The 14,272-nt window shown below is 39.4% G+C and overlaps 2 protein-coding genes across 5 annotated transcripts in view; one reads left to right on the top strand and one right to left on the bottom strand.

The window, feature by feature from the left end:
- The window catches only part of stat1a (signal transducer and activator of transcription 1a), a 57,610-nt gene extending 54,501 nt beyond the window's left edge, over positions 1 to 3,109 (top strand). For all 4 annotated transcript variants that reach the window (XR_005944599.1, XM_041201227.1, XM_041201229.1 and 1 more), the window contains one exon: positions 1,045 to 3,109. Coding sequence is in view for 3 of the 4 variants with exons in the window: in XM_041201227.1 (XP_041057161.1) it covers positions 1,045 to 1,068 (24 nt within the window). In the remaining variant the exon portion in view is untranslated. The remainder of the gene's footprint in view (positions 1 to 1,044) is intronic.
- Positions 3,110 to 8,674: 5,565 nt separating this feature from the next.
- Positions 8,675 to 14,272, bottom strand: part of LOC121284602 (glutaminase kidney isoform, mitochondrial-like) — a 111,032-nt gene continuing 105,434 nt past the window's right edge. Inside the window, exons 16-18 of the mRNA XM_041200103.1 lie at positions 12,352 to 12,428; positions 12,191 to 12,254; positions 8,675 to 11,306 (exon numbers count right to left, since the gene is read on the bottom strand). Coding sequence (XP_041056037.1) covers positions 11,153 to 11,306; positions 12,191 to 12,254; positions 12,352 to 12,428 — 295 coding nt within the window. The 3' untranslated portion in view covers positions 8,675 to 11,152. The remainder of the gene's footprint in view (positions 11,307 to 12,190; positions 12,255 to 12,351; positions 12,429 to 14,272) is intronic.

The raw sequence follows: 14,272 nt of genomic DNA, 5'->3' as shown, positions 1-14,272 counted from the left end.
AGCAGTCCACGTCCAAACGCAGCAAGACCAGGACAATATCCAGGCTTGGAGTGGCAAGTAACATTCACACTACACAAGTGCCAGGCAATGACCATCTCCAAGAGAGAATCTAACCACCTCTTGACAGTCATTGGCATTACCATCGTTGAACACCCCCACCCCCCACCATCACCACCACTGACCAGAAACTGAACTAGATTAGCCAAACAAATACTGTGGCTGCAAAAGCAGGTCAGAGGCTAGAAATCCTGTGGCGAGTAACTCACCTCCTGACTCCTCAAAGTCTGTTTACTATCTACAAGCCACAAGTCAGGAGTGTGATGGAATACTCTCCATTTGCCTGGATGAGTGCAGCTCCAACAACACTAAGTTTGACAGCATGCGGAGCAATGCTGCCCACTTGATTGGCACCCCCATCCACAAACATTCACTCCCTCCACCACCGACATACAGTGGCAGCAATGTGTACCACCTACAAGATGCACTGCAGGAACTCACCAAGGTTCCTTAGACAGCATCTCCCAAACCCATGACCACTACATCTGGAAGGACAAGGGCAGCAGGCACATGGAAACACCACCACTTGCAAGTTCCCCTCCAAGCAACTAACCATCCGGACTTGAAAATAGTTCGCCGTTCCTTCACTGTCACTGGGTCAAAATCTTGGAACTCCCTCCCTAACAGCACTGTGGGTGTACCTACATCACGTGGACTGCAGTGCTTCAAGGAGGCAGCTCACCACCACTTTTTCAAGGGCAATTAGGGATGGGCAATAAATAGTGGCCAAGCCAGTGCAGCACATCCTGAAAGTGAATGTAAAAAAAATTATTTCTTCAGACAGTTGGTACATGAATTTCTAATAGATGCGCTAGTTCTAGTCTGGATCTACTATTGAAGGGCCTATAGAGAATCTTTGTAAATACTTTTAAAAGGGATTTGTTTTGTGGAATAATGTTTCAAAAAATCATCTTTTTTGATTTTTTTGCTATGTGAGCCATTTTAATCTCCACTAATCATCCTTTTGTGTTTTTCTTTTAAAACAAGATGTGCTCAGCCTATCCAACTTAACCAAGAGTGCCCTTCACACCTATGATCTACGAACTGTAACATCTGCAATTTTAGGACAACATTTGGAGTTTGGAAATTGCTCTAAGTCCAAAACTGATCATGTTGCATTGTAAATAGTGACATTTTTGGCATAAATGTTTCAAGAATAATGTAGTTACTGTCTGTAATGTTTTAGTTACATTTGGAGAATTTTTGTATGATTTGCTTGAATTGTGAAATACTAACCATTAAATTTGGCTGTTCGATTAATGGGAATGTTTTCCAAAGTAAACAAATCAAATTACACTTGTTTTCAAGACTTTCAGATGGCTCTCGGGTTAGCAGCTCCTTATAAACTCCTGCACTCCATAGCTTTATCCTGGGTTGCCCATTGTCATCCTTTGCCCTCTCTCTTCCTGGTCATCAGTTTCATTGCTGAACATCCCCTGCTCTAACAGTAGGTGTGTTTTAACCCATTACACATCCAAACTGCAAGTTTAAAAGTTCCCTATGCCAACTACCAATCCATTGTCCTGGCACCCATGCTAGTTGAGAATGCTAACCTTTCCACTTCCTCAACTACCATCTCCCTCCCTTTCAAATCAACCATCAACTTGTCCTCAAAACACCTTGATCCCTATATCCTTACAAACAATGGCCCCAACCTCTTTCCTCTCAAATAGTTGAACTTGTCACCTCTAAAATTAATGCCCATCTTTTCTTCACTCTCTCCAGAGAACATCCTGCAAAAGTTTTTCTCACTCCACACTATTACATGTAAAGTCCCTCAAGCATATTTCTCAGCAAGTCATTGCAACTTCATCATCTAAAGTGAAATCAGGTTCCATGTGTAAACTGATGCCACCTTTTACTGCTCATTGGATATGCTAAATTTCCTCCAATCATACATTAGGAAGACTAAGTTCATTGTCTTTGGCTCCTGCTACAAATTCCATTCCTTCACCGATTCCATTTCTCACACTTGCCACTGTTGGAGTGAATGAGTCTGTTTAAAAACCCCAGCATCCTAATTTGACCCTGAGCTGAGCTTCTGATCCCATATTGTCTCTATCATCAAGACCGACGAATAGCACTTCTCTGCAATATCACACATTGACATCCTGCCTCAGTTTGTCTGCTACTGAAAATCTCATTCTTATTTTGTGACCTCCAGACTTAATTATTCCAGTGCTCTCCTGCCTAGCTTCCTAGCTCCCATCCTCCATAAACTCAAGCTCATACAAAACTCTACTATTCATATTGTAACCCACACCAAGTCACACATCCATCATCCTTGTGTTTGCTGATTTAGATTAGTTCCTGGTCCTCCAACACAACTTAAAAATTCTTAGTCTTGTGTTCTGATCCTTCATGCCCTTTTGCCTCTTTATAGCCACCTTCAACGCTCTTCGCTTCCTCCAAATTGGAAATCTTGTGCATTCCCTATTTCAACTGCTGGATTTGTGCCCTTAACCTTCTAGGTCCTTAGCTCTAAATTTCCCACCTACTCCTGCCCTTTTCCTTTAAAGCCCTCAACACATTTTTACCCAAGTTTTGCGTCACCTGTCTGAATATCTCCTTTGGCTCAGTGTCAAATTTGGACTGATTATGCTCCTGTGAAGTGGAATGACAAGAAAATTCCTCTTCATTCCATATTTTTCTTCAGAGATTTGAAGCAGCACCAAAATACTTGTACGGAAAAGGCTCAAACTCTACTGCAAATTGATGACTTGCATTAGCTGCCTACTGCACTTTGCCAAGAATTGGTAATGTAAATTTATGTTTGTAAAGTGATAATAAAGCATAGCATATGATACTGGGGAGTACTTTGAGGTTCCATGGCACCAGGAGACAAATTCAAAAAGCTCTGATTGGCTGTCAATTATCTAGGTGATAATGGATACAAAATCCTATGCCACAAGCAAAGAGGTGAGAATAGTTTAAAATAAACTGTCACTATTATTGGTTTGAAAGTGAAAGGGCATTTTTTCCTCTTCCACAAGAGCCATTTTGTTTACTGCCATTCATTATCCATATACTCAATAAATCAATCAATAAAGCATACAGAGTGTCTAAGGGATTCATTTTCAATCCAATCCAACATTATAACCAAGTGATTTCAAATAATCTTTTTGGTTCAGCACTGACACTAAACTACTAGACAAAGCACACTGATTAAATCAAACCCCAGACTGCCTGGGTAAATTAACAGATTTTATGCTTTTCAAATTTAGGCAACTCTAGTAGGGCCTGCAATCATTCAAGAAAGCAATGAATCTTTAGCTGGGAAAGAATGAGCTGGAACAGCTCCTGCCCTTCAGAGGGCATAGGATTAAAAGAGGAGATACAGTCTAAAGCTGTGACATTTTCATACTTGATACACTATTTTCCTAAGAAATATGCAAATTAGGGTTTACTTGAGCCAAATATGTGGGGTGGGGGGAGGAGGGGGGAATGTGAAATGAAGAACTATTACAATTCCAAACAGTTGTTTGGTATTAGATGGAAAATCAGCCACTAAGGTTTCAGCAATCCGGATATATGCAGCCTGACACGATGGTAGATGGAACAGCAGAGAGCGCGGATCATATTACCATGTTACTGCCAGCACCTGGGGTTGTAATGTTAGTACTTAGAACATTATGCCGGATGATCAGCTTTGTAATGCATAGAGTTCTATCAAGGTGTAATATCATCCATCTTGTCCAGCCACAGCATGAAGGGATAAAAAAAGATATTGTTGATGCATGTGGACAATGTCTTTATCTTCGAGGTAGCTGAATGCTTCAATTTTACCATAGTCCTGCGAAAACAGGCTACTCAGTGACGATCTTGTTTGCCTAAGTGAAAGATGATCATTGGTGAAATCGACTGAGCAGTTTTTAAAAACTATTTCACATGGTCCCATTGACACCCACAGCTACCTTTACTATACTTTCTCATACTCTACTTTCTGTAAGGATTCCATGCCATTCTCCCAGTTCCTCAGTTTCCATCACATCTGTTCTGATGATGCAACCTTCCACAACAGTACTTTCAAGATGTCTTGTCAACTGAGGATTGACAGGGACCTCGACTGTGTTCGCATTTCCCACACTTTTGCTCTCACCCCTTCCCCTCCTTCCGAGAACCAAGATAAGGGTTCCCCCTAATCTCTACCTTCACCCCACCAGCCTCCATCATTTTCCACCAATTTCAGTGATGCCATCATCAAACACATCTTCCCCTCTCCTTTCATCATTCCGAAGGGACCCTTCCCTCCATGATAGCCTGGTTCACTTCAGTTACCCCCAATACCCATTTCCTTCCCCCAGCATCTTTCCATGCAAATGCAGAAAATGTAACACACCTGTCCTTTAAGCTCCTCACCATCCAAGGCCCCAAACACTCCTTTCCAGGTGAAGTAGTAACTTACATGTATTTCTTTCAACCTAATGTAATGTAATTGCTGCTCAAAATATGGTTGTCTCCACACTGGGCAGAACAGACAGAGATTGGGGGACCGCTTTGCAGAACACCTCTGTTGAGTCCACAAGCACGATCACGCTTCCAGTGACCTGGCATTTTAATTCTCCACCTTGCTCTCACACTGACAACTCTGTCCTCAGCCTGCTGCAGTGTTCCAATGAAGCTTAACACAGGCTTGAGGATCAGCACCTCATCTTTTGATTAGGCACTTCACAGCCTTCTGGACTCAACATCGAGTTCAAAACTTTCAGACCGTAATCTCTGCTCCATTTTGTTTCCTGTTCTTTGCTTGTTTCATCTTTCTTTCATTCAACAGCACACCCGCTATAGGTACATCTTCTGTTTTTTTGCTTATTTTCTTGCCCCATTGTCATTCTCTTTGGCCCAGGTAGACTAACTGTTCTGTCATTCAATGTCTCCTGACTTTTGTGTTATCAGCAGCTTTGTTTTTGTCCTTGCCCCAGCCACTCCTTGCTCAAAATCTGTTACACCTCTAACTTTTCCCAGTTCTGATGAAAGGTCATAGATTTGAAACATTAACTATGCTCCCTCCATAGATGCTGCCACAACCTGCTGAGTATTTCCAGCATTTTGTTTTTTTTTTGTTTTTGTCTGTCTCATGCAGGATTGAGTGTAAAAGTTGGTGTTGAGGGAAAAACACTACTGTGCATAATTTTACAGCAGGGAGCTTACAAATTCCTATCGTTTCAATATTTAAAAGCAATATAGCAACATTCTAGCATTTTAAAACAAATACAACACAGAGCAGGAAAAAGATAGCAAGTCGGGTACCCTTATTATTGTGAAGGAATAGCAAAGTCAGGCAATTTTACAGTCACAAAATTAATTGAATAGGTATTCCTATGACTTTCGTCACATCTCATTTGATAGCCTGTGTTATATGGAGTAAAAGAAAGGTTTTTTTTAAGGTCTAACCCATGTTCAGGATAGTTCATTTCTACCCTGGAAAGCTGACTAAGGTCTGCACCTTCTCAAATGTTACAATCCAGAGTGGAAAAAGATCAGGACAAGTTTTTGCACAGTGATATCATGTCTGGAAATGAGAAAAATCAAAGGCTGATTAGCTTGGTGTGTTAATGCACCTTGGTGTGGTACTAATGCATACAGGTCATGAAAGCCTCAGACTCAATTTTACTCCAGTGAATTTGTTGGAATCAGCCAGCTGTAGAAACATAGAAAATAGCAGGAGCAGGTCATTCGGCCCTTCGAGCCTGCTCTGCCATTCAATATGATCATGACTGATCCTCTATCTCAACACTATACCCGCTCTCTCTCCATGCCCCTTAATGCCTTTAGAGTCTAGAAATCCAACTCTGTATTAAATATATTCAGTGACTTGGCCTCCACAACCCTCTGTAGTAGAGAATTCCATAGGTTCACCACCTTCTTGAGTGAAGAAGTTTCTCCTGATCTCAGTCCTAAATGATCTACCTCGTACCCTGAGATTGTGATCTCTTGTTCTAGAGCCCCCAGCCAGAGGAAACCTCATCCCTGCAACCAGTCTGTCCAGCCCTGTCAGAATTTTATACGTTTCAATGAGATTCCCTCTCATTCTTCTAAACTCCAGTGAACACAGGCCTAGTCAGCCCAATCCCTCCTCAATGACAATCCTGCCATCCTAGGAATTAGGTCTGGTGAAACTTCGCTTAACTCCCACTATGGCAAATATATCCTTTCTTAGGTAAGGCGACCAAAACTGCACACGATACTCTGGTGTGGTCTCACCAAGGCCTTGTATAGCCACAGTAAGATATCCTTGCTTTTGTACTCAAATCCTCTTGCAATGAAAGTCAACATACCATTTGCCTTCTTAACTGCTTGCTGCACCTGCATGCTTGCTTTCAGTGACTGATGTACAAGGGCATCCAGATTCCTTTGTACATCAACATTTCCCAATCTATCACCATTTAAATAATACTCTGCCATTCTGTTTTTCCTACCAAAGTGGATAACTTCATACTTATCCAAGTTATACTGCATCTGCCATGTATTTGCCCTCTCATTCAACTTGTCTAAATTGCCTTGAAGCCTGACATCCTCATCACCACTCACATTCCCATCTAGTTTTGTATCGTCAGCAAACTTGGAAATATTACATTTGATTCCCTTATCCAAATCATTGAAATATACTGTGAATAGCTGGGGTCCAAGCACAGATCCCTGCGGTACACCACTTGTCACCACTTGCCATTCCAAAAAAGACCCATTTATTCCTTCTGTTTCCTGTCTGCTAATCAATTCTCAATCCATGCCAATATATTACCCCAATCCTATGTGCTTTAATTTTGCACACTAACCTCTTATGTGGGACTTTATCAAAAACTTTCTGAAAATCCAAATACTATGATTCTGTGATTCACCTCATCTACTGGTTTTCCCTTATCAATTCTGCTAGTTACGTCCTCAAAAAACTCCAGTAGGTTTGTCAAACATGATTATAGGAAGGTAATTTCAATTCATCTTGGTGGCCAGCAGAAGGAGGGGGAAAAGAAAGGGAAAATTATCTAGGGAAAATTAGAGTATAAAGGATGTAATAGCAGAGCATCTAAAAATACATAATCTAATCAAGCAGACTCAGCATGGCTTCATGAAGGGGAAATCATGCCTAACAAATTTGTTAGAATTCTTTGAGGTAACAAGCAGGATAGATAAGGGGAACCAATAAATGTATTATATTTTGATTTCCAAAAGGTGTTCGATAAAGTACCGCACATAAGGTTACTTAAAAAGATAAAAGCCCATGGTGTTGGGGTAGTATATTAGCATGGTTAGAGGACTAGCTAACTAATAGAAAACAGAGAGCTGGGATATGGGGGGGGTGCATTTTCAGGATGGCAACCTGTAACTAGTACCGCAGGGATCAGTGCTGGGGCCACAATTATTTACAATATATATTAATGACTTGGACGAGGGAAAAATGAATGTACTATTACCAAGTTTGCAGATGACACAAAAATAGGTAGGAAGGCAAGTAATGAGGATGACAGAGGGATATAGACAGATTAGGTGAGTGGGCAAAAACTTGGCAGATGGAATGTAATGTAGGAAAATGTGAGGTTGTGCACTTTGGCAGGGAGAATAGAGGAGCTGAATATTACTTAAATGGAGAAAGACTGAAGAAAGCTGCAGCACAGAGGGATTTGGGAGTCCTCGTGCATGAATCCCAAAAAGCTAGGTTCAGCAGGTAATAAGAAAGGCAAATGAAATGTTAGCCTTTATTTCAAAGGGAATAGAGTATAAAAAAGGGAAGTCTTGCTAAAACTATACAAGGCACTAGTTAGACCAGACCTAGAATACTGTGAACAGTTTTGGTCCCCTTAGCTAAGGAAAGATGTACTGACATTGGAAACAGTTCAGAAAAGGTTCACTAGATCGATCTTGGGTATGGAGGGATTTTCTTATGAGGAGAGATTGACTAGGTTGGGCCTGCACTCATTGGAATTGAGAAGAATGGGAGACAATCTTATTGAAACATAAGATTTTTAGGGGGCTTGACAGGGTAGATTCTGACAGGTTGTTTCCCCTTGTGGGAGAGTCTAGGACCAGAGGGTATAATCTCTGAGTGCGGGGTCTCTCATTTAAGACTGAGATGAAGAGGAATTTCTTCTCTCAGAGGGTTGTTAATCTGTGGAATTCTTTACCACAGAGGGCTGTAAAGGCTGGTCATTAAGTATATTCAAAACTAAGATAGAGAGATTTTTAATCAGTAAGGGAATCAAGGGTTATGGGGAAAAGGCAGGAAGGTGGAATTGAGGATCATCAGATCAGCCATGATCTCACTGAATGGCAGAGCAGACTCGATGGGCCAAATGGCCTACTTCTGCTCCTACGTTTTATGGTCTCTAGTTGAAATTACTATTCACGGCAGAATAATCTGCTGACATCGCCTAGGTTCACACATGTAAAAACGCATGACTTTTGCACAATGATATTGGAGGCACCAGTGGAAGCATCTCCCAGAGATATTTTGAAGAAATGGTAAGGATGTGGGCTCTGTTTTTTAAACAAATTTCCATTACAGGTTTTACTACAGCAGGCACTCCAGATTGTAACTGGCAACACTACCCAGTAAGGTCATTAACAATAACTGATAAAGTAATGATTATGGAAAACGATTTCCTTTTGGAACAACATCAGCTTGGCAGTTTCAATTTATTTTGTAAATGACTACTACATTTTATGTACATTAAAAATAGGAATACAAGCCTTTCCAAATTTTATTTATTGTGTATTTAACACACCTGATTTGCCTCTATCTTTTAGATAAATACCATTGCTTTGCCAGCAACACTTCAAAAATAACATTTCAGATTGAAATATGGAGTAACACACTGAAAAATAGATTGCTGTTAGCAAGTACATTAAACATCATCAATTTGCCATGCCTGGACAGGCAGTCATGTTACAATGTTGAGAAACACAATTACAGTCACAATCTGGACATTGGTTTAACTATAAGTAGGGAGCAGTCCTACCCCACACTGAGCAAGACTGAAGCATGAGCAGGCTGGTTTGGCTGCTATACCAATGACATCTACAATTATTGGAAATATACTTATTGCAGTGCAGCAATGCCTACATTGCAATTACAGCAATAGATAGAAATTTATACCTTAAAACAAATTCAAACCATCAAAAATATGCTGAAATGCTACAATCTAAGATCCTAAGCATGCACATACACAGACAAGTGCACCAAGCAAGCTTAGGCAGTTTCAGCACAAACACTATGCATCAAATGCTAGTACTAAACTGGCATCCTACACAAATACAGATGATTCATACAAAACACGCTTTCTTGAACCCTGCAAATGGGTTAGTAATTCAGAAATATTTCAGAATATGTGGAAGCCAAATGCATTTTCACTTTTGGAAATTTCAAGGTCCAAATATACAGTTCCACAGCACAAGCAGCATCCTGCATCACTAGCCGTACACTTTATCAAGTTTCCTCAATAGAAAAAAAAATCAGGCCAAATTTCCTAATAGAAGTAAGGATGGGAAACATCCTAGTTTTGCTCTATTATCTTTGGAGATCAAGGTGTTGCTTCAGAAATTAATTGGGTTGGACAGATCATTGCACATGGTCTGTGAAAACAGCAGGCTTAGATGGTTAAAAATGCCTTTTTTCTGTTTGTTTTATATTTTAAACTATTGTATAATAAAGACTTTCGCAAAAAACAGTCAACTGCATTTCCAGAAAATCCTTATGATGTGAACTGACCAATTAGCTTACGCCTTTATCACATGTAGCAGTCCGATACAACATTGTGCTTTCAGGTAGTGCAGAGATCGTTAACATGACCCAATGAATTAAATTGCAGAAAATATTCAAATCCCAATAACAACCTAATTTGATGGGCTAGCCTGTGTATATGGAGTATGGACCAATTCCAACACAAGAAAAAGTCAAAATCTTGTGTTGTTAATGAATTTAAAAAAGAACTAAATGTCAGCAGCATAAATAATCTCTTAAATTGAAGTGGGTTCAAACAAAACTAAGAATAAAAAAAGATTTTGATTATAAACCTAATAGATACTCATAATAGTTATTTATGTATCTGTCAGTGGTTTTTCAAGAATATTTATTCCAATCTTCCCAATAATTCAGGATAAACCTGGAACGTATTCATATTTTTGAGAAAGTATTGTTTGAACTTGATAGATGGCAATGTTTTTGTCACAATCATTTGCATTCCTTTACTTACACACATTTACAGTAATGAAACATGAAGTATCTTTACTTTAGCGGACCTTAATAAGAGGCAGGGAAAAGAATATGTCAATACTGAATGAAACAATATTTTTAAAAAGTTAAAATTATGAAAACATAATAAATAGGAAAATGTCAAAGCAATAATCAATCTACCTCAGGGAACACTTATAATACTAGTGGAAGTGTTAATAGGGCTAATACTTATGTAACCCTTACCAGAATCTGGACATATATATTTCTTGGCCATGATACTAATATTGGACTTGTTTTAACAAATACTAGTGAACAAATATGAACCAGTACTTGTTGATACACTGCACCCCTTTTACACAATTGAAACAGTAGACTGTTCAAAGGGGCAAGTAAAGAAGACTCTATTCATAAAACATTTGGACAAAATTCAAAAACTGACCACATTAATATTCACATTTTACAGGGATGCTTCCAAGTTACTTACAGAGCACAACAACTATAATTTCCTTACAGGTTTTCTAAAGCTGAATATTTTCCAGTGTTTATGGCCAGGTGTATGACTGTTTTAAGTCGATTACCATTATTCATATCATCCAGGACTCCATGGCAATTTTATATCGATTAGAAGGCCATACAGAACCTTAAAATTCACAAGTTGTGCTGAGATTATCCTGCCTTTTTTTAAATAGGCATTTAACTCAGTGCATATCATCAAGATCCAGAGTCAGACCTTAGGCCCTAAACTGAACACTGGCAAACCTTTTTATTTTGCCTAGGCCTATTATTTTCTAAGACTACATTAAGAAGTTCCAAGTCTAAAACACCAGAATAATTACTTGCCAAAAATACAACACTTTTACAAATGTCACTCAAACTTCAGTTTAGTTTTGGTAGTTCAGAACAAAATTATAGTTTGACATAGGAGAACTATACCATGCTGTCTAGGTTCTCTTTGCTGGGTTTTTCTTTTCCATTGTTTGAATCCTCTGTGGGCATATATTTGCTTTGGTATTCCTGAAGGATTGTTACAATATCATGGTGACCAAAGTGAATTGCCTCATCCACTGGTGTGTTGCCCCACCTAAAGTCATTAAAGAAAAACAAATAACAGAACCAGTTAAATAATAAGAATCTAAGAACATAAAAATAAGAGGAGTACGCCATTCAGCCCGTTGAGGCCACTCCGCCATTCAATGAGATCATGGCTGATCATCTACTTCAACATCATTTTCCTGCACTATCCCCATATCCCTTGATGTTTTTAATATGTAGAAACCCATCAATCTCAGTCCCGAACATACTCAACGAATGAACCTCCTCAGCCTTTTGGGGCGGAGAATTCCAAAGATTTACCACCCTCTGAGTGAAGAAATTCCTCATCTTAGTCCTAAATGACTTGCCAATTTTCTGAGACTGTGTCCCTGGTTCTAGAAACGACAGCCAGGGGAAACATTCTTCCTGTATCTATCCTGTCGAGCCCCGTAATACACGCCTGAAAGAATAAATTACTCATACGCAGAATCATCTATCATTATGACAATTTCCTTTTCTTTAGGATTTACGTCCCAGATTTAAGTCATCCTCAAAAGTCCACTTTTGAAAATTAAAAGGTTTATCATCTGTCTTCACATTTTACAACATTTAGTGTTGAGCTGTATTTCTCAATGATTGTTCTAAAAATCCCTATAAGGATGTTTGCTGCATGTTGCCTTTAGAAGCACTTAGAAAGCAAACAAAAGAATAAAAACAATTACATGCTTTGAAGAAAATACATGTTTTAATTACAGGAAATACATTAATGTAGCTCTAGAATTAATGCAGACATTATTGCTAGAAGTGTTTCATCATGAACATTATCAAATAAGTGATAAGTGATAATCTACAGGCCAGTCTTTGCACAATTTTTGTGCAACTTTTTAGGCAAGCTGTTCGAAATTAAATACTGTTATAGTACAGTCAACTCACCTGTCTTTAGGGAATGGATTTACTTTACATGCTTCTAACAAAAAATGAACCACTTCCACGTGCCCTACAAATCAAAATACAGCGGTTACTTCTGAACCATATAACAAATGCTTTCCTTACTGTAATAAAGAACCAGGCTATCGCTACAAGTTAAATCTTACCTTCTGCAGCTGCTACATGCAGTGCTGTTCGTGAGTCATAGTCCCTTTGCTCCATGTCCATGGCAGACAAAGCAAATCTGGAACAAAAGTTAGGTAACTGTTTTTGACAATTCCTTATGAGGACCAAGATAGTTACATTAAAAACGGTCTTATTTTCCCACGTATACACAACTAAAATCACCATTTTTTAAATTTTAAGCCTTTTTTTATATATATAGACTTTATGTGCAATTAGATGCAAAAATACAAGGGGCAGAATTTTCTGCCCGTCGGGATGGTGGGCCCCACCCAATCTCTGGCGGGCAGGGAGCCGATCAATTAAGGCCCGCCCAGCATGACATCCAGCGGGACTGCGCTTCCTGTGCGGGCGAGGGGGGAAAATTCCCCAAAAGCAAGAGTGCACTCCTTCACGCAAGCGCACATCTCCCTGAGGCTAAGTGCAGCCTCAGGGGGATCGCTTCCACATTGAAAAATATATTCCCTAACATGTCCCCCTTATGTGACAATGTCACATGAGGGGGTCACGTTCATAATTTACATAATAACTATTAAAACTTTTGAAACCCTGCATGAAACCTCATCCCACCGGATCAGGTTTCATGTTTTATCTATTTGCCGCCAGGGCTCCTGGCCTGCCCGCCAACCTTAAGGTTGAGCAGGCAGGTCCTTTAATTGTTTAAACGATCCTGTCAATGGCCTCAATTGGCCATTGACAGGTCGGCGGACCCACAGATGATTTTGCTACAGGCCTGCCTGCCTGAAAATTCAAATGGGGCGGATGATGTCAGAGATTCCGCCTGATATCATCTCGCTCCATTTTACACGTCGGTGAGTGGGCCCCGCCCCCTGCTGGCCAACAGCAAAATTCAGCCCAAGGTGTTAAAATCTGTGGAACCTAAATCCCTACTTGTTTTCCATGTTAGTCACTTTTGCACGTGACCATTCATTAATATAATTGTTTACACTGGTCAGTGTGGAAGAGCTAATAAGACCAAGTTAAAGTCTGTGTCCTTGTGAGATTGGGATGGCCACTTTTTTTTTTGGTCGTCTTTAACAGCCTAATCTTCAAAAAAAAAAAGCAACACCACGTACAAAATTAAAAATTATTTTTTTTTTTTACATATTCTTTTTTATAAAAATACTCCACCTAGAATGGTCAGTCTATTAATTCAAGCCCACAGACATGGAGTGGCAAATGTGCTTTGGTCACAAGTTGCCCCTTAGGCTTATATTGACCACCACTGGTCAGAGAGACATTCTGCACCAAAGTATTGCATGTACCCTCCATACTTGGCATATTAAAGTACAAGGAAAGTTCAAGCTGCACAACTACATTAGCGTGTCTAAACATTTTTGGAAATACAATTGAATCAAAGAACTGCAGCAAAGTAGGCCTGTTTTCAAAATACTATTAAAAGTTTCAGGAGAAGCAAAGCTTATTTTAAAGTTGCACACATGATCCACTTCCTCCTATGAACTTATGCGGCAGTGTTTGAGACAAGACTGCTTGTTTAACCACAGGAAATAGGACACAGCCCACATCAGCAGTGTAAACAGCAAAAGGATCTCACTAGTCTCATGCATTAGAAGTAAATTTAAATGGGGCCAGTTGCAGTCTGTATTTGTTCAGTTCCTTTAATTTTAAGAAAGTTTGGTCTGGTGACATTGGATTATATTCCTCCCTGATGTATTTCAAGTGCCCTGCCATTTGCTTTCTTGATGCCTAAGTTTGAAGTCTCAAAAATCTCAAATAATTTAAGAATTACTGGACTACTACACAAACATTGAGTTTAAATGAAGCCTAAAAGCAACTAAAATATCAATATACAAAATATACACCAAACCCAAAAGAGCTGCAGTCCCTTTATATTACTGTTAGATGTCAGCATCTTTTGTAAATACAGCACAATATAATCCAACA

Source organism: Carcharodon carcharias, chromosome 12 (genome assembly GCF_017639515.1).
Source record: "Carcharodon carcharias isolate sCarCar2 chromosome 12, sCarCar2.pri, whole genome shotgun sequence".
NCBI lineage: Eukaryota > Metazoa > Chordata > Chondrichthyes > Lamniformes > Lamnidae > Carcharodon > Carcharodon carcharias.
The sequence above is the reverse complement of the archived record's forward strand: the minus strand, read 5'-3'. Positions and strand labels throughout refer to the sequence as shown.